We start from the raw sequence: 25,427 nt of genomic DNA on the forward strand, positions 1-25,427 counted from the left end.
TTATATCACAACAATTGTCAAAATACACAGTTATAATATAATTTTCATTATTTAAAAAAAAATTAATTGCTTGAAATCTGACGCTTTTTTATTAAATGTTATTAATGTAAATTTATATCAAGACGATTGTCTAAATACATCGTTATAATATAGTTTTCATTATTTTTTAAAATATTTTATTGCTTAAAATTTGGCGTTTATTTTCTTATAAAATATCATTAATGTAAATCTTATATTACCATGGTTGTCTAAATACACCATAATAATATAGTTTCATTATTTTAAAAAAAAAATATTTGCTTAAAACTTGACGTTTTTTTATAAAATTTCATCATATATCACAATGGTTTTGATAAACAACCGCGGTGATATGTTTTACTCACTTTAAACAGAGGTAGCTAACTTGTCTCTTTTGTTCCATATTTTCATTTCCATCAAGAAACAACCATTGGCGAAACAACGCAATTTTCAATTAACAACACAATTTTCAACCCTAACGAAACGTCCAACACCATCTTCGAACCTGAAGAAACAACAACATTTTCAACCAACGTTTGTGCTTTCGTGTCGTCGAGGAAGGAGCCAACACCGTGTTCTTTGTTCTTGACGAGCCTTCGATTTAGCAGTCGAGGAGGAACTCTAATATTCTGACAATTCTTATTCATCACGTTTTCGGTACGTAAATTTTTTCCCCAAGCATCCACACTACCGTCATTTTCTATTGGTGTTGTTGTTGATGTTATTGTTGATGATGTTATTGTTGATGATGTTTGTGTCTTGATGTCATAGTTATTGTTGATGATATTTGTTAATGATGCTATTGTTGATGATGTTTGTTGATGATATTATTGTTGATGATGTTGTTGTTGATGCTATTGATGGTGATGCTTTTGATGATGATGTCATTGTTGATAATGTTTGTTGATGATCTTATTATTGATGTTGTTATTGTTAATGATGTTTGTGTCTTGATGCCACTGTTGTTGTTGATGATGTTATTGTTGATTATATTATTGATGATGCTATTGTTTTGATGATGTTTGTTGATTGTTTTATGTCTTAATAGATGGTCTCTTCTTCATCTAGTAGTAACTAAATACGTATATAAATGAAATGAGTTCAAATGATTCTCAATCTATAGTAGGACAACAACAAAAAACATCAAAGAGATGCCACAATGATGGCTAAATTAGCAAAAGTCTGCAACTCGGGTATCAAACTTCCGATCGAGTTTAGTGTTGTTTATATTATTCTTGATGGTCCTTATTCATCGCTTTTTAAGAGTTATGTTGCGTTACTTGGGCATAACAAAATCAACATATTGTTAGATTATTGGAAATATGTAGCATCTGAGGTGAAAAATAGAATATACACAGATGTTCAAGTATATTAATTTTAATTTTCATTGATTCGATATTACTTTATATAAACACTAATATATACTTATCTATATAAATGTATAGTTGACGTTTGAGTTTAGTTATGATACGAAGTTGGAAAAAAATGGATCACTTATGGTGGTACGACTTGGAGAAGTTTTAAGTCATGGCTCATTAGTGACTACATTACGAAGCCTAAGCCTAATATTGAGCACCTGTGGGTGAAATATCCTTTTCTTGACAAGGAGATTTTGAATTTTTTTGTGAAGTCTTGTAGTGTTCATGGCTAGTACAAGTTTTATTTTCTGATAATTTTATAGATACAACCATGGATGTTAATATTTTTCCTATGTTTAAAACAGGTTAAAAGTGAAGTAGGAAAGCTGAACAAGCCTAAAAACAAATACCCCCATAGATTGTCTCATGGGGGATACATGGCATTTGAGAAAACAATGATTGTTGGAAAAAACAACAACTAGGAGATGAGGATTCCATGATTTGTGATCGGGAACCATCTCCATCATCACGACATGACAAGTGGAAAAGAGTTCGACAAAGACCAAGTGGAAAGTACACTTCAGAAGCCCCAAGAGCATTCTGTCGCATATCGAAAAATACGATCCTTCGCGATGGTCACGGAAAGAATTATTCGAACATAGTCGTCCGTTATCGCATCTTGAAAAATATGATCCTTCATGATGGTCACTGAAAGAATGATTCGAACAGAGTCGCTACCGAACTTTATTTATTCTGAATAAGGAAAGGGAAAATATCGATAAAACTATTTAAAGAAAAAGAAGATGGTTGTCTCAATCAAATTCGGGTTCGGGAGTCGATTATGCAAGAGGAATGTATTAGCACCCCCCACATCCGTTATACTCAACAGGAACTTTTAGTTAAACTTGCGATTGAATGTTGTCTTATGTTAATTGTTTTCTTTGAGTGGAAAAAATACAAAAGAAAAAGAAAAGGGGTTGCAAAAATGTTTTTATTAGAGTGCTTGACAAGATTGTAAGTCTTACTCCTATGTATCTCCAGATACAATGGAGAACTCAAAGCTACGTAGTTCTTGTTAGCAAATGAGTATTGGTTGATTGATTTTAATGGACAAATGTTTAAATCACACTCTAACGGTTAAACATTGGATTGCCTACTCGCGGTGGGGGAATAAGCGCTTGTTTGCATTCACATTAGAACGGACTAAATGATGTTGTTTGTGAAAAGGGTTTCAATCACACGCGGGCAAGAAAAGATAGGTTTGATTGGTGGAAGTTTTTTTTATCGAACAAGTGTTAAGATCAAATTCTAATGGTTAAACATTGGCTTGTTTTCTCGCGGTGAAAACTTAAGCGCTAGTTTGTATTCACATTAGAGCGGACTAAACAATGTTCTTTTACAAAAGGAAGTTGTTGATCGCACGAGGGAGAGAAATTAGGTTTAATGTATTTGAGTATGTTCTAGAATTGGAAGACGAGTATTCAAACAGAGAGCTCTACAATTGTGTCCAAATAATTGGAGACTGGGGAAGGTCTAAACCCAATCAGTCCTTTTTCTTCTAAATTATTACAAAAGATGTATGGCGAAGTAAGTCAATGATCATTAACATAATACGATTATTCAGACAGGGAGCTCTACAGCAGTGTCCAAATAACTGGATACTGAGGAAGGTCTAAACCCAATCAGTGTTTTTCCTTCTATAAGAGAACCAACTGAATTCAATTAATTATTATGTTTTAGTACGGAAGAGGAGCGTCCGAACATGGAGCTCTACAGCAGTGTCCAAACACTCAGAGAAGGAGAAAGGTTGATACCTAATCCCTCTTTTTTCTTCCAAGTTATTGCGAAAATGAGTTTGAAAGTGGTTTCGAAATGTTTTGAAGTCGATAGTGAAATTGGCTTGAATTGGAATTATGGTTAATCGAGAAAGATATCTGAATTTGAATTGAATTGAAACAAGATGAAATGAATTTTAGAAACGATCCGCTTGGCGTTGGACCAAGGTTTTGTTTAATGAAAAGTTTCATTTTAAGTCGTCTTATTACTTAATTGCAAACTTGATCTCATACGCATAGTTAAACCATGATTAGCAATGCATGATTAAGCAATCAAATGAAAATGAAGTTAATTAATTAAGATTTAATTGAATTAATTAATTAAAGTAATTAACAATAATTATCAAGATTAAATGATAAAAAATTAATTCTATCAACATAGTCGAGTTAATTAAATGTAATTAACAAAGTTAATTAATTAAAATCAAAATTAATCAACTAATTCTATAAAATGATTTTGATAAGAAGATGACTTATTGAAATTGAAATGAAATAGAAATAGAAACAAAATAAAAATATGCTCAAAGTCAGTTTGTGTGTAATGACAACACGAGTAGAATGTCATACACAATAATCATAACACGGCGAAATTACCATATCAATGTATTGAAATTTCGGCGGCATAACAACATAAATTTGTCGAATCCGCGGATCAAAATCTGACTTAATGCAATGAAATACATAAGCAACACAATACAATATTGTAACATATATTCACATTGTTGTACCAATATCACAGTATCAAAGTCCAGCATAGGCTCTGCATAATCGGATCGAAATCTACACATAATACTATATTTAACACACAACTAATAATATAATTACAATTTTTTAGCAATCAACTAACAATATAATTACACTAATATGGTTAAAACAAAATAGATAACAAACAAATTATTATTATTCTAACAGACCAAACTTAACAAAGAAAATGTTGAAAATAATTAGGTTGAAGGTGAAGTAGAGAAGAAGAGTCTATCAGACGAGGTGTGTTGGGAGTATGGTGAGGAAAGCAAGAAGACGATAGAGGTAACTTACAGAGGGTGTAATGGTAAGTTGAGGAATAGTTGTTTGCGGTTGGTGTATGCGTGTTTCGAAGGCGATTGGGTTTAATGGTGGCTTGGTTGTGAATCCGCGGAGGTCGAAACTTGGAGGTTGTGGTGTTTACTGTTGGTTTAAGAAGACAGAGGGAGTTTGGATCATGAAATCATCGGTTGTTGCACCGCAAAAAATACCCGAGCGCATCGCACGCTCTAAATACAACATAGTCGCCATTGAATTTTATTTATTCTAAGAGAAAGGGAAAATATCAAAAACTCCAAGGGGAAGAGAAAAAGGGTAAGGAAGTCGGTTATGCAAGGGGAATGTATTAGCATCCCCCACATCTGTTATACTCAACGATAACCGTTTTGATTGTTCTTTGCGTAAATGGGTGTTATTATCTAAAGGTTACTTGCGAATGGTTTTTAATTAAGGGGAAAATAAGTTTATCGTTAATGTGCTCGCCAAGGATTCGAACCCTCATGCCTATGTATTCTCATAGTGCGATGAGAAAATCAAAGTTTCATAGTTCGTGGTAGAAAACTATGTATTTGTTGGTTGATTTTAGGGAACGGTGTTATAATTATATCCTAGAAGTGCTTTAACGTTAGTTGATTTGATCCTAACTTTGATGCTTTAAGCTTTTAGTTTGACTGTTAAGGAATAAATTATAATAGTTCTTTTATGGAAAGAAAAAAAGTTGCTTAGGAAATGAATTGAAAAGGTTTATGAAGTGGTGAAGGTGTTTCTTGGACCAAGAGTGTATTTTTTGAACCCATGGAGAGGTATATGAACCAAGAGCGTGGTATTTAACCAATAAATGGTGATTAACCAATGCAAAATTATAGGGTTTTGCCGAGATTCGAGGGTTAAGGCCTAAAAAGGTTATTTTTCCTAAGCACCGAGACTCACAAGGCAAACATGAAAGAGATGGTCTGCTTAAGTTCTGGGACTCACAAGGCATACATACCTGAGAAGAGGTTTTTCCTAAGCATTGGGTGTCACAAGGAAAACATGCCTGAGGTGAATTGCCTAAGCACTGGGTCTCACGAGCATGTCTGGGAAATGTTTTCCTAAGCATTTGGTCTCATAAGGCAAACATTAAAAAAGAGGGTATGCCTAAGAGTTTGGTCTCACAAGGAAGATATGCATGAAAATGAAGGGTTTTCCCAAGCATTGGGTCTTAGAAGGAAAACATGCATGAAAAGGGTTTGCCTAAGCATTGTGTCTGACAAAGCTAACATGCATGGAAATGGTTTGAACCATGAGTAAGTGATTAACCCAAAGAGAGGTGCATGGTTTAGAGATGGGTGATTTAACCAAAAGAAGGTGATTAACCCATGAAGGAGGTATTTAACCACGAGAAGGTGATTAACCTCAAGAGTTGTATGGGTATCCGAAGAGTATTATGTTTGGTCTAAGGAGAATGGTGTTGTTGATGTGGATCATTGAATTATTGGCCTGAGGATGAAAGTTGAAATTTGCTTTGATTTAAATTTCCCTAAAGTATATGAGTAGAAGTGAATAATTTGAACAACCCAGTGCTTAGGAAAATTTTCTCATGCATGCTTGCCTTGTGAGACCCAATGCTTAGGCAATCCACCTCATGCATGTTTGCCTTGTGAGACCCAGTGCTTAAGAAAACCCTCTTCCCAGGCATGTCTACCTTGTGAGTCCCAGATCTTAGGAAGACCACATCTTTCATGTTTGCCTTGTGAGTCCCAATGCTTAGGCGAAACCCCCTTTGTAGGCCTTGACCCCCCAAATCTAGGCAAATCCCTATAATTTTGCATTGGTTAACTACCATTTATTGGTTAAATACCATGCTCCTAGTTTAGACACCACTCTATGGGTTCAAGCAATACACTTTTGGTCCAAGCAAAACCTTCACCACTTCATAAACTTTTTCAATTCATTTCCCAAGCAACTTTTTTTTCTTTCCATAAAGGAACTGTTATAATCCATTCCTTAGCAGACAAACTAAAAGCTTAAAGCATTCAAACTAGGATCAAACCAGCTAACGTCAAAGCACTTCCAAGATACAATTATAACACCGTTCCCTAAAACCAACCATCAAATACATAGTTTTCTACCACGAACTACAAAGCTCTAATTTTTTCATTGCATTATGACAATGCGTAGGCACAGGGATTTCAATCCTTGGTGAGCACATTAATTAAAAACTTATTTTCCCCTTAATTAAAAACCATCGCAAGTAACCTTTAGATAATAATACTCATTTGCGTAAAGAACAATCAAAATGGTTCTCGTTGAGTAAAACTGATGTGAAGGGTGTTAATACTTTCCCCTTGCATAACTGACTTCCTTATCCTTTTTCTCCTTCCCTTGGGTTTTATTGATATTTTCTCTTTCTCTTAGAATATATATAATTCAATGGCGATTCTTAGGTATTTCGAGTGTGCGTTGTTGTAATATCTCATATATCCTAAAATGCTCAATTACTTGTCAGTTGAGACTAACTGAGTTCCTATGTACTCTATCTCTTATCAATTCGAACAATTTGAGCTCCTATGTACTCTAATTGTGGTCAGTTGGGACAAATAGAGTAACCAGTAGACTCATAAGAGATAAATTATTATTAAAAGAGAATGACAATTATTAATAAGTACAAGAGGGGACTTTTCGGTAACATTAATAATTGGTCAATTGGTATTAGAAGAGAAAATATCATTTGAGATATTTTGTATTACTACCTAATATTAATATATATATATATATATATATATATATATATATATATATATATATATATATATATATATATATATATATATATATATATATATATATATATATATATATATATATATATATATTAATTATATGTTATTTATTTGTATGGTATAGAAAGAAAGAAGAAAAATAAGGGATAAGAAGAAAAGGAGAAAGAGAGATATCAATAAGAGAGATAAAAGGGAAAGAAAGAGAGAAAGAAGAAGGGAAGAAAAGAAGAGAAGAGAAGAAGGAAAGGAAGAAAGGAAGAAGAAGAGGAAACCATGGAAGAACTATCATCATCATATACAGCTTCATTTCATCATCTTTGTTGGTTCCTTGTGTTGGCATCAATTTTGGTAAAACTTAGAATTATCACAAGATGTCACGCATGTTGTCTTGACATGTGATATCAGCTTCCTGCAGGATGTTTAAATATGGTTGTGCAGGATTTAGTCAAGATGTCAAACCCGATGTTAAGACATGTGCACACAGAACATTCAGTCTGAATGTTATGTATTTTAGTATTGCGCTTTTCATGCAAATCTGTGTGTGCTTATGTGGAGGTTGAATGCGCTATTCAAGGAGTAATTTGATTTAAAACCAGAATGATCTATTTTCCAATAAGGGATGATTAGCTGCTGTTTCTTAGGAGATACGCAAGTAAAATAGAATTAGGGTTTTATGCTACACAGGCCCATTTAAAAAGCTTATATTTAAAGGCCATGTAAAACCTGGTTTACACACATAAGATACGAGCGATAAAGAGAGAGAGTTTTAGGGTTTTAGCCTTGTGTGAACTTGTGTATTGTGAGCCATTCATTCATCTTATTGATGTATGAATTGGACTGACTTTTGTGTTGTAATTTGTCCACTCTAAGCTTTGAAGTACGAGTGTATTTGTTTACTTGGTTGAAGCTTTTAAGAAAGATCAAGTATGTGTCCTTGAAGTGTGTCTTCTTTCTTTTTGTATTTGTTATTATATCACTGCTGTTATTGAGGGGGAGTGAGTAGGGTCTCATATCTAAGAGTTCTTAGATAGAAGTCACACGGGTAGAGATTAGGTGAAAAGACTGTAACTTGAAGTTATTTACTGAGAGTCTTTGAACTAATTCTGTTTAGTGGATTTCCTTCCTGGCTTGGTAGCCCCCAGACGTAGGCGAGTTTGTACCGAACTGGGTTAACAATTGCTTGTGTCGCTTGTTCAATTGTTTCTCTATTTTTATCCTGTTTATATTGCACTTGTTGTTCAGATATTAGTGTCGTGACATTACCTTAGACATCTCATATCTGATACCAGAATTTCAATTGGTATCAGAGCAGGCATCCTGCGCTGGTTCTGGGTGAGATCTTGGGACGTTACTTTCTGGTACTATGGATAGAGACAGAGGATCTATACACAGACCACCAATTCTGGATGGATCTAACTATGACTACTGGAAACCTCGAATGGTAGCCTTCTTGAAATCTTTGGATAATAAGGCTTTGAAGGTTATTCTAATAGGTTGGGAACATCCATTCACTGCGAAGGAAGAAGAAGCTACAACTGATAAGAAGCTTGAGGAAGAATGGACCAAGGAGGAGAATGAACTAGCTCTTGGAAACTCTAAAGCATTGAATTCTATATTCAATGGGGTTGATAAGAACATCTTCAGACTGGTGAACAACCGTGAGGTGGATAAAGATGCTTGGAATATTCTCAAAACCACTCATGAAGGTACCTCTAGAGTGAAGATGTCTAGATTGCAGCTGCTTACTACTAAGTTTGAGAATTTGAGGATGAAAGAAGATGAAAGTATTCATGACTTCCATATGAATATCCTTGAAATTTCTAATGCCTCAGGAGCCCTGGGCAAGAAGATGTCAGATGAAAAGTTTGTGAGGAAAATTCTCAGATCACTTCCCAAGAGATTTGCCATGAAAGTGACAGCCATAGAAGAATCTCAAGATATCTGCAAGATGAGAGTGGATGAGCTAATTGGATCCCTCCAAACATTCGAGTTGGGAATGAGTGATGGATCTGAAAAGAAAGTCAAAAGCATAGCCTTTATGTCAAACACTGAAGATAAAGAGGAAGACAGTAGTCAGGATACTGATGAAGGTCTGGAAAATGATGTAGCATTACTTGGGAGACAATTCAACAAACTCCTGAAGAGGATGGATGTGAGGTCAAAGTCTAATGTCAAGAACAACTCATTTGACATCAGTAGGCCCAATGATGCTGGAAGAAGAACAAAATCTGAGGAAAAATCCAAACAGGGCAAAGGAATTCAGTGCCATAAATGTGAAGGGTATGGACACATTAGAGCTGAATGTGGGACCTATCTCAAGAAACAGAAGAAGAGTCTTGCTGCTACTTGGTCTGATGACAATTCTAAAAGTGAAACAGAAGGAGAGTGTGCCAATCTTGTGACTGCCTTGACTGGAAGATGGAATTATGATGAAGACTCTAGTGATGATGAATTAACCTTTGATGAATTAGCTACTTCCTACAGAAAGTTGTGTTTCAGAAGTGAAGAAGTGTGTCAACAAGTGGAAAATCAAAAGAAACTGATAACCCAACTAGAGGATGAGAAGACAGAACACTTAGAAACCATTTCTAAGTTGAAGATCGAAGCCGTGTTCCTGAACTCCAAACTGGATGAGATGACGAAGTATGTCAGAATGCTAAACAGTGGATCTGACACCTTAGACAAAATCCTCTAGACTGGAAAGATGGTAGGAGACATGACTGGCCTTGGATTCAATGAATCCTCTCCTAATTGTAGTCCCACTGGTAGCAAACCAAAGATGTCACATCAGGTGTCTCAACATCACAAGGAAAGACAACATAAAGGAAAACACCAAAGATGGAGATGTCATTACTGTGGGAAATTTGGCTATATAAAACCATTCTGCTTTAGGTTGTATGGTTATCCTAGTCCTACTCATCATCAACCTAGACCCAAACAACACATCCCTGTTAACAAAAAACAGTGGGTTCCTAGGGCTGGTGCTACTAACTTGATAGCTCACACCTCCTTCAGAGTCTCAGCCAAAGAAGATTGGTACTTTGACAATGGATGCTCCAGACACATGACTGGAAGCAAAAACCTGCTAATTGACCTCCAACCTCATGCCACCAACTATGTAACTTTTGGTGATGGAGCAAAGGGTGAAATCAAGGGGATCAGAAATCTGAACTATCCTGGAGTCCCTAACCTTGATAATGTGTTGCTTATTAAAGGATTGACTACAAACCTGATCAGTATCAGTCAACTATGCGACCAAGGTCTAAATGTGAACTTCACAAAAACTGAATGCTTGATTATTAAAATTCAAAAAATGAGGTGATCATGAGAGGAGTCAGGTCTAAGGACAACTTCTATATGTGGAATTCTCAAGAAACTAGTTATTCATCAATATTTGCTCTAGATAAAGAAGAAGAAGTGAAACTATGGCATCAAAAACTGGGTCATCTGCATCTTAAAGGAATGAAGAGGATCATATATGTTGAAGCTGTCAGAGGAATCCCAAAATTAAAGATTGATGAAGGAAGAGTTTGTGGTGAATGTCAGATTGGAAAGCAGACAAAGATGTCACATCAGAAGATCAAACATGACACCACATCTAGAGTGCTGGAACTTCTCCACATGGACTTGATGGGACCTCTGCAGGTGGAAAGTCTTGGTGGGAAAAGGTATGCTTATGTTGTGGTGGACAACTTCTCCAGATATACCTGGGTGAATTTTATAAGGGAAAAATATGATGTGTTTGATGTGTTCAAAGATCTTTGCCAAAGACTTCAAAGAGAAAGAGAGAGTCATGTTATCAGAATCAGAAGTGATCATGGGAAAGAATTTGAGAACAATAAATTTGCTGAATTCTGTTCATCTGAAGGAATTGGTCATGAGTTCTCTTCTCCCATTACCCCTCAGCAAAATGGTGTGGTGGAAAGGAAAAATAGAACTCTCCAAGAATTTGCTAGAGCTATGATTCATGCTAAGAAGTTGCCTTACCACTTCTGGGCCGAAGCTATGAACACAACCTGTTATGTTCACAACAGAGTAACCTTGAGGAAAGGGACCCCAACCACTTTATATGAAGTCTGGAAGGGAAGAAGACCTACTGTCAAATACTTTCATGTGTTTGGTAGTAAATGTTATATCCTGGCTGATCGTGAACAAAGAAGGAAAATGGACCCCAAGAGTGATGAAGGAATATTTCTGGGCTACTCAACAAACAGCAGAGCCTTTAGAGTTTTTAATTCCAGAACAAAAGTTATGATGGAATCTATCAATGTTGTTCTTGATGATCAAGAGACTGATGTCACAGACGATGTTGAAACATTTCTGAATGATGCCCAGCTGATCTCCTGGACAAAAGTAATGAGAGTGAGTCAACTAAAGCTGAACCTGAAGTTGATAAAGTTAATAAGGGACCCTCTATCAGAATTCAGAAGGATCATCCTAAAGATCTCATTATAGGAGACCCAAATAAAGGGGTCACCACTAGATCAAGGGAAGTGATCTCACATGCTTGTTTTGTGTCCAAGATTGAGCCTAAGAATGTCAAAGAAGCCTTAACTGATGAATTCTGGATCAATGTCATGCAGGAAGAGTTAGGCCAATTCAAGAGAAATGAAATATGGGAATTGGTTCCAAGACCTGAGGGAATAAATGTTATTGGAACAAAGTGGGTTTACAAGAATAAATCTGATGAAAAAGGCGTGGTTACTAAAAATAAAGCAAGATTGGTAGCACAAGGATACACTCAAGTTGAAGGAGTTGACTTTGATGAAACATTTGCTCCTGTAGCTCGCCTGGAGTCCATTAGATTATTGCTAGGAGTGACATGTATTCGGAAGTTTAAACTGTTCCAAATGGATGTGAAAAGTGCCTTCTTAAATGGCTACTTAAATGAGGAAGTGTATGTTGAACAACCTAAGGGGTTCACAGACCCAAATCTTCCAAAGCATGTGTATAAGTTGAGGAAAGCTCTTTATGGATTGAAACAAGCTCCCAGAGCTTAGTATGAGAGACTCACAGTGTTTCTCATTGACAATGGATACAGGAAGGGAGGCATTGATAAGACTTTATTTGTCAAAGATGAAGGAGGAAAGCTCATGGTGGCTCAGATATATGTGGATGATATTGTGTTTGGTGGGATGTCAAGTAAGATGGTTCAACATTTTGTTGAGCAAATGCAGTCTGAATTTGAAATGAGCCTTGTTTAAGAACTAACCTATTTTCTTGGCCTGCAAGTCAAGCAAATGGAAGATTCTATCTTTCTATCTCAAAGTAAATATGCCAAAAATATTGTTAAGAAGTTTGGCATGGAGAAGGCAAGCCACAAGAGGACACCTGCTCCTACTCATCTGAAAGTGTCTAAAGATGAAAATGGTGTCAGTGTGGATCAAAGTCTCTACAGAAGCATGATATGGAGTCTGCTATATCTCACAGCAAGTAGACCTGACATTGCTTTTGTTGTAGGTGTATGTGCTATATATCAAGCTGAACCAAAGGTGAGCCACATAAACCAAGTGAAAAGGATCCTGAAATATGTCAATGGCACTAGTGACTATGGGATGCTATACACTCATGGATCTGAATCTGTGTTGTCTGGATATTATGATGTTGATTGGGCTGGAAGTGCTGATGATAGGAAAATCATATCAGGGGGATGCTTCTTCTTGGGGAACAATTTAATATCATGGTTTAGTAAGAAGCAAAATTGTGTGTCTCTGTCTACTGCTGAAGCTGAATACATAGCAGCTGGAAGTAGTTATTCTCAATTGGTGTGGATGAAACAAATGCTGACTGAATACAATGTCACGCAAGATGTCATGACATTGTACTATGACAACCTGAGTGATATAAAAATTTCTAAGAATCCTATTCAGCACATCAGGATAAAACATATTGATATTCGTCACCATTTTATTAGAGAACTCGTGGAGGATAAGATTGTAGCCTTAGAGCATGTTGCTACTGAGATGCAGTTAGCTGATATTTTTACAAAGGCATTGGATGCAAATCAGTTTGAAGTCCTGAGAGGAAAATTAGGGATTTGCATTTATGAAGACTTGTAGAAATTAATATGGAGTGGGAAAAGTAAGCAAAGTAGTGTCTACGTGGCTAAAATAAAGCGCCCCCATTATGGTAAATCATCACCTAGTTTTGGAAATTCCATCTATTACGTTTTCACACGCTACCCCCACAACCTCACTACCTACTCCAACTATTCCATCTTCATGCTCCTTCCTCACACTCCTCTGCTAGGGCAACAACATTTTTTCCACAAAAACTTCAAGATGTCACAACATCAAACTACTTCTGCTTCAAGAACTACTAAGTTTACTCACAAGGTTAGCACTCATTCCATGGACATTCACGATGATGAGATTTTGGATGTGGTTCCTCTATCAGTTATTCCCTGCGAGGCCCTTGATTTAAACCATCCCATGGAGGCCTCAGCTTCTGCATACCCCAATCAAGGTAACATCTCTAGTATCCCTTTTGTCTCAACTCATGCCACTAACTCTAAGGAAGATATACACCACACTGGTCGTGTCATAAGAAACCTAGTCACTAGAATCCTTAATGAAGGACATTCTGTGAAGGGAGTCTCTACTCCCCTGTCTAAAATGTACCCCTCTCCTGAGGTTGAACAACATAGTGAGAAAAATGACGATTCCTCCAGTTCTGAGAAGGACATGGCTGCTGAAGGTTTGTGCTCCCTAGGGCAAACTGTGTCTGGTAAAGGAAAATTTGTGGAATCTAAAACTGCCAATGCTTCCCACTCTGAGAAGCATGATGATACAAACTATGTGATTGACCTAGAGGATGATAGGTCTGATGATCAAGAGGAGAGCTTACTTCATCACTTAAAGCCAAGTGTGGCTAAACGTATGAAGACTCGAAAAGGAAGATTTGTGGCTGAACTTATGTCAGCTAGAAAAACTAAGAAGACTGCTGGTATTGGTCCCTCCAAATCTTGGAGCAAGGTTGAAGTGAAGAAGAGGAAGGTTAGAGAAGTTTCTGAGTCTGAAGAGGATGTTGAGGAAGATGTCCCTGACATCTCCCCTGTGAAGAAAACCACTGTGAGGAAGTCCCCTGGTAAAGTTGTTGTTGTGCATTTGGATAATATCTCTTTCCATCTTGAGGACGAAGCTGCCAAATGGAAATTTGTGATTCAAAGAAGGGTGGCTGTGGAAAGGGAGTTAGGAAAGGATGCTGCTGAAATCAAGGAGGTCATGGACCTGATAAAGGTTGCTGGGTTGTTGAAGACTGTGGCTGGGTTCTCTCAGTGCTATGAGGGTTTAGTTAAGGAATTCATTGTCAACATTCCTGAGGATATTGCTGATAAGAAAATCAAGGAATTTTGCAAAGTGTTTGTGAGAGGTAAGTGTATCACATTCTCTCCCACTGTTATTAACAATTTTCTAGGAAGAAGAGTTAAGGGTGCAGGTGAACTGGAAGCTACAGACAATAAGGTCTGTAGAGAAATTACATCAAGGCAGGTGAAAGGATGGCCTATTAAAAAGCATCTTCCTGTTGGGAAGTTGACAGTCAAGTATGCAATATTGCATAAAATAGGAGCTGCAAATTGGGTGCCTACCAACCACATTTCCACAATTGCTAATACCCTTGGAAGGTTTATTTTTGTTGTTGGAACCAAACTGAATTTTGACTATAGTAGATTTATGTTTGAACAAATCATCAAGCATGCATCTACTAATGCAGTTAAGCTGCCTATTGCCTTTGCCTATATGATTTGTGGGATTATCCTGAATCAACATCCTGGTATTATGAGTTCTAATGAATTACCTAGTTGAAGAAAACCTGCTCTGTCTGTGCACTATAAATTGTTTGAAGGCAGTCATGTTGAAGACATTGTCATGACATCTGCCATGAAAAAGTCAGCCTCAAAAGTTGGAACTATTTTTGAGCTGAAGGAGATTGTAAAGAGCTGGGTGAAGGGATAAGGGTAGAAACAGCTAGGAAACAATCATTGGAAGCATTGATTGCAAGCTTGGAGCAAGCTGAAGGGGAAAATATTGATCATGCTAAGGAAGTTGAAGCCCACACCTCTAGTGAGAGGTTTGCAACTAATGATGAGACAAGTGGTAATTCTGTTTCTAGTGTTGATGAAGCTGCAAGCTCAAGCTCCTCTGATTAGCTCCTTTGACTTTGGTCCCTAGTGATATGATGGTGTTCATTGATGTGATGGTTTTTATTGATGTGATGGATTTTCTTGATTTTGGAAATTCTGTTTTTCTGTTTTGTTGGTTTGTACCTCAACTTGCTTACAGCTGATTTTGTACTTGGTTTTGTAACCCCTTAACTTTTGACATTTTGGTTTATGACTGAATAAACATTTATTTTGTCTCTTTGGTCTCTTTTGGCTAAAAAGGGGGAGAAATAGCTATAGCTATAGATGATGTTTGAGATTATGTTTGATACAAAGAGGGAGAAGTGTTATGTCTGTGTGAAGCAGATTGGTGTGGACTAGCTGAAGGGGGAGGTGGTGTGTTCTGAGCACAAGCGCATGTGTGTTTATTAGTTGCTATTTCTGATAGTAATGTATGTATGTTTACTTCTACTGCTGAACTGATACTTTGATTGATTTCTTATGAACATATGATCTAATGTATGTTTTAGCCAAAATTTGCCAAAGGGGGAGTTTGTTGGTTCCTTGTGTTGGCATCAATTTTGGTAAAACTTAGAATTATCACAAGATGTCACGCGTGTTGTCTTGAAATGTGATATCAACTTCCTGCAGGATGTTTAAATATGGTTGTGCAGGATTTAGTCAAGATGTCAGACCCGATGTTAAGACATGTGCACACAGAACATTTAGTCTGAATGTTATGTATTTTGGTATTGCGCTTTTCATGCAAATCTGTGTGTGCTTATGTGGAGGTTGAATGCGCTATTCAAGGAGTAATTTGATTTAAAGCCAGAATGATCTATTTTCCAATAAGGGATGATTAGCTGTTGTTTCTTAGGAGATACACAAGTAAAATAGAATTAGGGTTTTATGCTGCACAGGCCCATTCAAAAAGCTTATATTTAAAGGCCATGTAAAACCTGGTTTACACACACAAGATACAAACGATAAAGAGAGAGAGTTTTAGGGTTTTAGCCTTGTGTGAACTTTTGTATTGTGAGCCATTCATTCATCTTATTGATGTATGAATTGGACTGACTTTTGTATTGTAATTTGTCCACTCTAAGCTTTGAAGTACGAGTGTATTTGTTTACTTGGTTGAAGCTTTTAAGCAAGATCAAGTATGTGTCCTTGAAGTGTGTCTTCTTTCTTTTTGTATTTGTTATTATATCACTGCTGTTATTGAGGGGGAGTGAGTAGGGTCTCATATCTAAGAGTTCTTAGATAGAAGTCACACGGGTAGAGATTAGGCGAAAAGACTGTAACTTGAAGTTGTTTACTGAGAGTCTTTGAACTAATTTTGTTTAGTGGATTTCCTTCCTGGCTTGGTAGCCCCCAGACGTAGGTGAGTTTGCACCAAACAAGGTTAACAATTGCTTGTGTCGCTTGTTTAATTGTTTCTCTGTTTTTATCCTGTTTATATTGCACTTATTGTTCAGATATTAGTGTCGTGACATTACCTTCGACATCTCATATCTGATACTAGAATTTCAATCTTCATGACATCTTCTACATCATCTTGTTCTTCAACAAGGTGAGTTCTAGTTAGAACCTTATGATTTTAGGAAGTAGGGTTTGTGCTAGAATCATATGATAGTTAGTAAGATGCATGATGAGTGTTCTATATTGACTATAATATTGCCATGAACAAGTGATTCCTCCTATTCTCCATGATTATGTGTTTCACATGTTCTAATCTTGTTGTTATTGTGACCATGATTATGTGCGTCATTAACTTGAGAAATCATGGAAATTGTATGTGTTGAGTGTTACTCTTTATGATTATTGTGTCTTGTGATTGAAGGATGTTATTGTTGTTGTTATTATGAATACGATATATATATATATATATATATACATATATATATATATATGTGTGTGTGTGTGTGTGTGTGTGTGTGTGTGTGTGTGTGTGTGTGTGTGTGATGTTCCCTTGATGTGTATTAATGTTCATGTTGGTGGATTGGGTTGTTAGGAATGAAACAAAACTTATGCAGGTTGGAAAAGTTGGGTTTTTATGTGGAAAAGACATGTATAGGTCAACACAGGCGAGTTTAGGTCGACCAATAATAGCTTTTTCTTTAGCATAGGTCGACACATACGAGTTTAGGTAGACCTATAGAAGTTTTTCTTAAGTATATATAGATACATAGCTTGTTTAGGTCGACACCCACACCCCAACAGTGAAGCCTGTAGCCATTGTCCATGTGCCTCTTATAGGTTGACCTAAGACCTTCATAGGCCGACACATTGCCTTCTTAGGTCGACCTATTGACCTAATTCTTTGTAAAATGAAAATACGCCACGAATGAGGGTCAAACCCGAGACCTCTTTTCATGGTGCTAACCTTACCACTAGGCCAATGCTTTTGTTGTTGAATATTTGTTCAATGAATAAATGTAAACCTAAATCTTGATTAGATTAGATTTCTAGATAATTTGAGTTTCGTAACTTCGTTTGATGCATGGTCAAATGCGTTATAAAGCTATTTCAATGATTTATTAGATGGTGAAGTAAAAACATAATTTTACGTAAATGATTGATATGATAATGATGATAAACTACTATGTATGCTATGAACTAATATGGATTGTTGATTGAATATCATGGTCCTTGTTTCCACCATAATTCAAGAACCATGAATCTGATTGTTATGAGACTGGAAGCTTTAGAAAGATAATCGAATGGACTATTGCATGGTGATGATATACCATGAAATAACTAAGGATGCTTGGTAGGGGTTTGTAATAGTTTCATACCTTATGTGAACTACTTATCTGATTTATGTTTGACTTGTTTGTTCCTTATGTATTTTATGAATTATATCATGATGCATGCCTTATATTATGGTGTGGTTTATGTAATAACATGATTAAAAGTATGTGAAGATGACTAAGGAAACCTAGGTTTATAAATAGGTAAATGAACTAGAAGGATAACTTAGGTTATGAAAATGACTTAGCTGACGATGCTTGGACACAAAGATACCTCAGTGTGTACCATGGGCGAGTATTCGCTAGAATTATAATTTACTCACGAGCTAATATGCTTTGTATGGAACATGATTTATTGTTATGAGAATTGGTGGATGTATAAACCTAGTGATTGATGTGTAAAATCACGTTGCGTTGATGAACTAGTCATGTATTCGAAAACAACCTCATTGCCATGCCCGTCTTAAAGTTTTATACTTATGCATTATTGCTTCGCATGTTCAACCAAATAGGTTAGAGTCCCATATGTTCAACCAAATGGGTTATAGTCCCATATGTTCAACCAAATGGGTTAGAGTCCCATAGTGCAACCAAATGGGTTAGAGTCCTATAGAAGAATTTGAAGTATTCAAGAAATTTGAAGCAAGATACAAGGATTTGTGACCCGTATCGAGATTACTAGACGTAGGGTTGGCCCGGGAAAGATGCCTTGGTATGGTTTCCAAATAATGATTGTTTTGAGTTGGTGAACTCAAATGTACATGTTTCCATACAATGCGATAATACCCTAGTTACTTAAGTCATTATCTTTTGAAGACTTGAGTTAGGAAACCGATTAAAAACCCTGTAGAGCCAAGTGAATCCATAGGATAGGAGAACTCATTGGGATTATCATCTCACCCCAATATTGTTGTTGCTTTTTAGGTATTATTTGCAGGTTATTTTATGCAAGAGGAGATGTGCATTGATGTTTCAAGGGATGCTTATTATTGTGATCTTCCGTTGTGGAGTTGTGTATAATGATGATATTGTACATAGTTCTTAGATTTTATTCTTAGGCTTTATTGTATAACATGTCTCTTGATGTATTTAATTTGGACATGTGTATATAATGATGCCATTAGGCTCTTATGTTGTATCAGTACCAAATAATAACACTTGTATGATATTATTCTAGATATATATTATACAGCTTACTACAGATGCCCTTGGGTATTTTTCGCGGCACGACACTGTCGATGAGTTAGGTTTTAGGGAAGTTTCATATGGCTTGGCCGATGATTAAAGGTTAGTTCAGTGGTCATGAAAGGCTTTGATAGTTGTTCACAGTGGAGTGCAAGGGCTGATGCCGACGAGCTTGGAGTTAATGTGGTTGAAAATCGACGGTGGGTCTGGATGAGTGATGGTGTGAATACGGATGGGAGTGTTTTAAGATTTGTAGAAAAAATAAACTCACTGTGGAAAGATGAGAGAGATACTGTATGTGGAAGATCATTGAAGCAAGAAGATGATGGTGGGTTTGAGTTATTGTTCATGAAAAGTGGAAGCAACTCTGAATTTTTTCAAGAAAAAAGAGAGTCCCCCCTTTTTTAACGTGAAAAAGTAGTCTCTTTGTAAGGCCTCCTTTTCTGTGGTGGATCCAAAAATGTTTCCGAGTCTGAGTATATTTAGTCATCACATTACAAGTCCATCCATTAGTCTAACGGTTTCCTTCTTTATTCCGCATGGCACACGTTGAGTGGAGGAAATCTCCCCTTTTTTATGCCGCGTTTGGTAACGTATCAGCCTCCAAAATGTTTTTTTTCCTCTTTGATAAGATACGCATGTCCCCTTACTATTGGGGGAAGGAAGATATTTTGATTTTTTTTATATTTTTCTTTATTAACTTTATTCATTTAATTTTATTTTGTGATTGGTTGCAAGGAATTCACTTGGATTGCAAATATGAGTCTTTGATTAATCCTGATTCGATGGTCAAGATTAAATCAAAGAAACACAAATGTTTTAATTGATAAAATCAAATTAAATCAATTAAAAAAAACTAAAATTCAAATATTTCTAAATAAACACCATAAAAATAAAATGAAGTGTAAATAATTTTATTTAATATTTCTGAATCTTTTGATAAAAATACAAAAATAAAAAGACTCAAAATGAATGTGAAATTCTGGTATCAGATATAAGATGTCGAAGGTAATGTTACGACACTGATATCTGCTAAGACACAATGGATAAAATAAACATAATGGTAAAGCGAATAACACAAGCAATTGTTAACCCAGTTCGGTGCAACTCACCTATGTCTGGGGGCTACCAAGCCAGGAAGGAAATTCACTAAAATAGAATTAGTTCAAAGACTATCCGTACACTTCAACAAGTTACAGTCTTTCTCACCTAATCTCTACCCGTGCAACTTCTACCTAAGCACTCTTAGATATAAGAACCCACTCACTTCCCTTACAATCACACACTAGTGATCTTAAACAACAATCCCTTGTGAAAAGAAAATACTTTTCAATTACAAACTCTTGATTTTACTTCACAGTTTCAATCCAGAAGACACACTCTTGATCTTGCTTCACAGCTTTGATCAAGAAGACACACACTTGATCTTGCTTCACAGCTTTGATCAAGTGGACACACACTCTTGCTTAACAGCTTTAGAGTGACAAATTACAACCACAAATCAGTCCAATTCAATCATCAATGGATGACTTGAATGACCTACAAGTCTTACGACTAAACAGACACAAACCCTAGCTCTCTTTCTATATTTCGCTCAGTCTTGGTTGTGTGTTCAAACAGGTTTTCTAAGTCCCTTTTTATAGAAGCATTGGACATCATGAAAACCCTAAATATATTTTCCAATCAAATCTTTTTATAACAGCTGTAGAGATCTCCTTGGAAAATAAGCAAATCTGGTTGTAATCCATGATTGAGTGCGCCAGTTAGCCATATCTTCAATCATCCAATGATTGCCATTAATTGTGCAATCACAAAACACCAGACATTCATACTGAATGTTTTGTGTACAGGATGTCATGACATCGGGTCTGACATCCTGGAAAAATCCTGCATAATCCAATTTCCTTTTATAGCAGGTACAACCATATCAGATACCATGACATTGTGTATGTCATCTGAAACAATCCTGCATGAACATGTCTTCCATATAAGCTCCAGCAGATACAACCAATATCAGAAGCCTTGTTATTGTATGTGGCATTCTGAAACAATCCTGCTTGCACATGTTCTTTAACTCCAGCAGGTACATAGGATATCTCATGTTAAGACATCACACATGACATCTTGTGAACACTCTTTGTTTTACCAAAATTGCTGCCAACACTTAGAATCAACAAACTCCCCCTTTGGCAAATTTTGGCTAAAACATATATCTGTCCTTTTTGTTCACAAGGCAAACTATTAGCAGTTAAACAACATAACAGAAGTTTAATCAGCAGCAGAAGCAAAATAATTACTAGCTATGGCTACTAGTAATACACACATGCACAAGGGTACTTCTCCTCCCCATAAATCTGTGCAACAATCAACAGAATTACTAGTTATGGATGTAACTAGTAAGACACACAAATGCACAATGCACCAGGGTACTTCTTCTCCCCCTAAATCTGTGCATATAACAGCTACTGTAACTCCAACACCTGTACCAGCCAGAATGTCATACTGACATCTGCTTCAACATCAACACCTGTGCACCATATCAGACATCCTCTTTGACATCTGTAAACATCTGTAAACAGAACACCATTCTGTCTTCGCACCTGTGCACTTCTTTCAATAATAGTTGTCCTCCAGTCCAGCCACACACAACTTCCATATCAGCACTTCTCCCCCTTTTTAGTCAAAATTGACCAAAGGTGACCAATTAGACAAAATAAATGTCTATTAGCCTAGCAGAGAATGTTAGAACAGATGTTATAACATTAAGCATGTTAAAACAAAAAGTCAGGAAGAACACACCATCATTAAACACAGCTGTGATAGCTGGAATAATGAACAAATCCAAGGAACTCATTAAGAGCCCTAAATATTACATAACAGGCATCAAGAGGACTGCTACAAAATACAATAACAAAAACCAATCAAGACAACAGCCTTCCAAACAGCAACCCAGCTTCCACCACACCTCCCAGTCTTCAATTCAGGCAGGAACCATTAATCAGAAGAGGAAGTATCACCTTCACCTTCATCTTCATCTTCTGAACACTCAGAGCTTCCAGAGCAGCCACTAGATTGTGCTTTTCCATCTGAGTCCTTACCATCCTTCTCTAACTCTTCTTTTTCCAGGTTACAAATAAGAGCTTCCAAAGCTTCTTTTCTTGCCTTTGCCACCTTCATACCCTTCTCCAATTCCTTGCAGGTATCTTTCAATTGATCAATTAGGCTTCCTTGAGATGTAGGCTCTCTTCTGACTGATGTCATAACAACATCATTTATATGACTTCCCTCAAATAACTTATAATGAATGGATAGAGGGGTTTTTCTCCTGCTTGGTATGTCATTAGTATTAAGTATGCCTGGTTGTTAGCTAAGGATAATGCCACACATAAGGGAAGGGAATGCAATAGGTAACTTCACAACATTTGTAGAATCATGTCTGATGGTTTGATCAAATATGAATTTCCCAAAATCATAGTTTATCTTGGTTCCAATTGCATGAATGATCCTTCCCATGGCAATGGAGATGGTAGAGACATGATTAGTAGGTACCCAATTTGCTGAACCAATCTTATGCAGAATGGCATATTTCACAGTGAGCTTACTAGCTGATAGGTGTTTCCTACTAGGCCATTCCTTAACTTGGCCAGCTGTAATAATTCTACAGACCTCATTGTCTGTGGTCTCTAGATCTACTCCTCCATCAGTTCCTCTCCCTAGGAACTTGTTGATGATAGTAGGTGAAAGTTTCACACACTTACCCCTTACAAAAACTTTGCAGCCCTCCCTACTGCTTCTTTCATATATCTCCTCAGGGATGTTCACAATGAATTCTTTGACCAACCCCTCATAGCACTGAGGCAGAGCAGTCACAGTTTTCATAAGACCAGCTGTCTTAATTAACTCCATGACTTCCTTTACTTCACTTGCTTCTTTTCCCAATTCTCTTTCAACTGCTACCCTTCTTTGAGTCACAAACTTCCATTTGGAAGTACCACCTTCCACGTGAAACGAGATATTGTCAAGATGAACAACAACCACTTTGTTTGGAGACTTCTTTACAGGCTTCCTTTTAACAGGGGGAATGTCTGAGACATCATATTCGACATCCTCATCAGATTCAGAACTCTCACTTTCCTTCATCTTCCTGACCTCTACTTTACTCCAAGTCTTGGAGGGACCTATACCAGCAACCCTTTTCTCTTTCCTACCTGTCCTTATCTCAGCCATACTCTTCCTTTTCTCAGCCTATTAGCTACACTTGTTTTCACAAGATTGACCAACATGTCATCTTCTTCCTCAGACCCTTCTTCCTCAATGTCCTGAGCAGTATCAGGGGACATACTAGGTAAGTTTTTTCCAAGAGAACATAGTTCCTCAGCAGCTACTTCCTTTTCTGTTTTAGATGAGTCATCATCTTTCTCATCTTGGGTTTCCACCTCAGGTGAGGGGTCCCTTCTGGACAGAGGGGTAAAAATGTCCTTAACTTCATGCTCTTCATTCAGTATCCTAGTAACTAGGTTTCTTATGATGCGATCAGTAGAGTGCATGTCCTCTTTATCAGGCGATTTTTCAGGAGTGTTACCTTGCTTAGCTCTAGCCATGAAAGGGGAGCTTGGAACCTTACCTGGTATCATACGCAGAGGACTCACGTCCATCAAATCTTCATCTAAAAATTCCATGGAGGAAGTTCTAGTATGAAAGGATTTTGAGCTAGATGTTGACGGATGTTGAGACATGTTGTTGAACTTTTGAGAAAACTTTCTTTGCCCTAGCAGAGGTTCTTTGAGAAGTTTGATGAAGATGGAACTGTGTTCAGGCAGAGTGTGCAAATGAAATAGATGCTATTTCCAATACTAGGAGATGATTCATTATTAATGTGGCTTTTTCTTTTCATTGGGCAGACAATATTTTTGTTACCTTTTCCACTTCTCATTAATTGCCATATTTTCTCAAGAAACCAATCCCCTAATTTTCCCTTTTCATATTTTAGTTGAACAACATACCAATCCCTTGCAGTCCTGTTGGTTAGTTGCATTTCATGTTGTAGAACTATGAACATATTTTCTACATGAGTGATGAAAGCAAGTGATGTACTTGGTCCAGCTGTGCTGAATATGTTCTTTGGACAAAGGTGTACCATCCAGGTTGTCATAATATAATGTCATAAATCGAGTGTGACATTGTATATAATTATCAGTAATTTCATCCAACTTGGTTGAGCATTGTTGCTTTCATCTGATATTTTCTCAATTTCCTTTGAACTCATAGTCCCTTGTGTCTCAGCAAAGCTCTTACTACCTTCAGACTTCATACCACCAGTCATATGTTCAGGTGTTTGGGCCATCATGACCTTTTCTTCCTTGAGGTTAGGTCTTAGCATCCTTATTTAACACTTTTCCTTTCCCTTGATGATTCTTCTTGCAACTGTACTCATCTTAGAGGGGTTATCCATTTGAGCGCTCCACATGTAGCAGTTGTTGTTGGTCCTTGATCCCCTAGCTGACTGATGCTTATTAGATTTGAAGTCAAGCCCTTGACCAGTAGAATATTGTCAAGTTTAGGAGCTCCAGGACACTCAAGCTTGCCTATCCCCTTTATTTCACCTTTAGCTCCATCACCAAAGGTTACATGGCTTAAGTCATGAGGGTGAAGATCAGTTATCAAGTCTGAGTTCCTAGTCGTGTGTCTAGAGCATCCACTATCAAAATAACACTCTTCTTTGTGATCCATTAGACTTGTAACATTAGTCTTAGGAACCCATTGCTTCTTGTTGATAGGCCTGTGATGTTTGGGTCTGGGTTGATAGTGAGTCTGTTGATGAACATGGCTAGGATAACCATATAACTTATAACAGGAAGACCTAGAGTGTCCAGATTTCCCACAGTATTGACATCTCCATCTTTGGTGTTTGCCATCCTGCTATTTTCTCTTCTGATGATGTTGATGAAAGGAGGTAGGGTAACCATACAGCTTATAGCAGAAGGGCCTTGAGTGTCCAAATTTCCCACAGTAATGACATCTCCATCTTTGGTGTTTGTCTTTCTGCTGTTCTTTCTTCTGATGGTGTGACATATGATGTGACATCTTGGAACTGCTCTTACTATTGCTGCATTTAGGTTTAGCTTGAGGTTTGCAGCCAGTGTAACTACTTTCAGCCTTAGTTTTATGGTACCCTATTCCAGATTTGACTCCTGTGATTTGTCCAGTTTGAAGAATCTTGTCTAAGGAGTCAGATCCATTGTTCAACATCCTTACATACTTGGTTGTCTCTTCTAGTTTTGAGTTTAAGAGCACAACTTCAGTTTTTAGCTTGAAGATGGTTTCCACATGTTCTGCTTTTTCTTTCTCCAGTTGAACTATCTTCTGGCTCTCAACTTGTTGATCTTCATCTA

At 36.9% G+C, this 25,427-nt stretch overlaps 2 protein-coding genes across 2 annotated transcripts in view; both read left to right on the forward strand.

The window, feature by feature from the left end:
• The first annotated feature begins 13,610 nt into the window (after positions 1-13,610).
• Positions 13,611-15,145, forward strand: LOC127106423 (uncharacterized). The gene is made up of 4 exons (XM_051043718.1): positions 13,611-13,692; positions 14,032-14,367; positions 14,413-14,769; positions 14,922-15,145. The coding sequence occupies exons 1-4, from the start codon at positions 13,611-13,613 to the stop codon at positions 15,143-15,145; spliced, it is 999 nt and encodes a 332-aa protein (XP_050899675.1).
• Positions 15,146-19,152: 4,007 nt separating this feature from the next.
• LOC127106434 (ethylene-responsive transcription factor ERF017-like) overlaps positions 19,153-25,427 on the forward strand; it is a 35,250-nt gene continuing 28,975 nt past the window's right edge. Inside the window, exon 1 of the mRNA XM_051043728.1 lies at positions 19,153-19,379. Coding sequence (XP_050899685.1) covers positions 19,153-19,379 — 227 coding nt within the window. The remainder of the gene's footprint in view (positions 19,380-25,427) is intronic.

Source organism: Lathyrus oleraceus, chromosome 1, assembly GCF_024323335.1.
Source record: "Lathyrus oleraceus cultivar Zhongwan6 chromosome 1, CAAS_Psat_ZW6_1.0, whole genome shotgun sequence".
NCBI classification, from domain to species: domain Eukaryota; kingdom Viridiplantae; phylum Streptophyta; class Magnoliopsida; order Fabales; family Fabaceae; genus Lathyrus; species Lathyrus oleraceus.

Excerpts from the sequence above, each read along its gene's own strand:
- LOC127106423 (XM_051043718.1), top strand. The coding sequence starts at position 13,611 with ATGTACCCCTCTCCTGAGGTTGAACAACATAGTGAGAAAAATGACGAT. Across the intron at positions 13,693-14,031 it reads GAAGGACATGGCTGCTGAAG|ATGTCCCTGACATCTCCCCT; the intron begins GTTTGTGCTCCC and ends ATGTTGAGGAAG. Across the intron at positions 14,770-14,921 it reads TATCCTGAATCAACATCCTG|GAGATTGTAAAGAGCTGGGT; the intron begins GTATTATGAGTT and ends TTTGAGCTGAAG.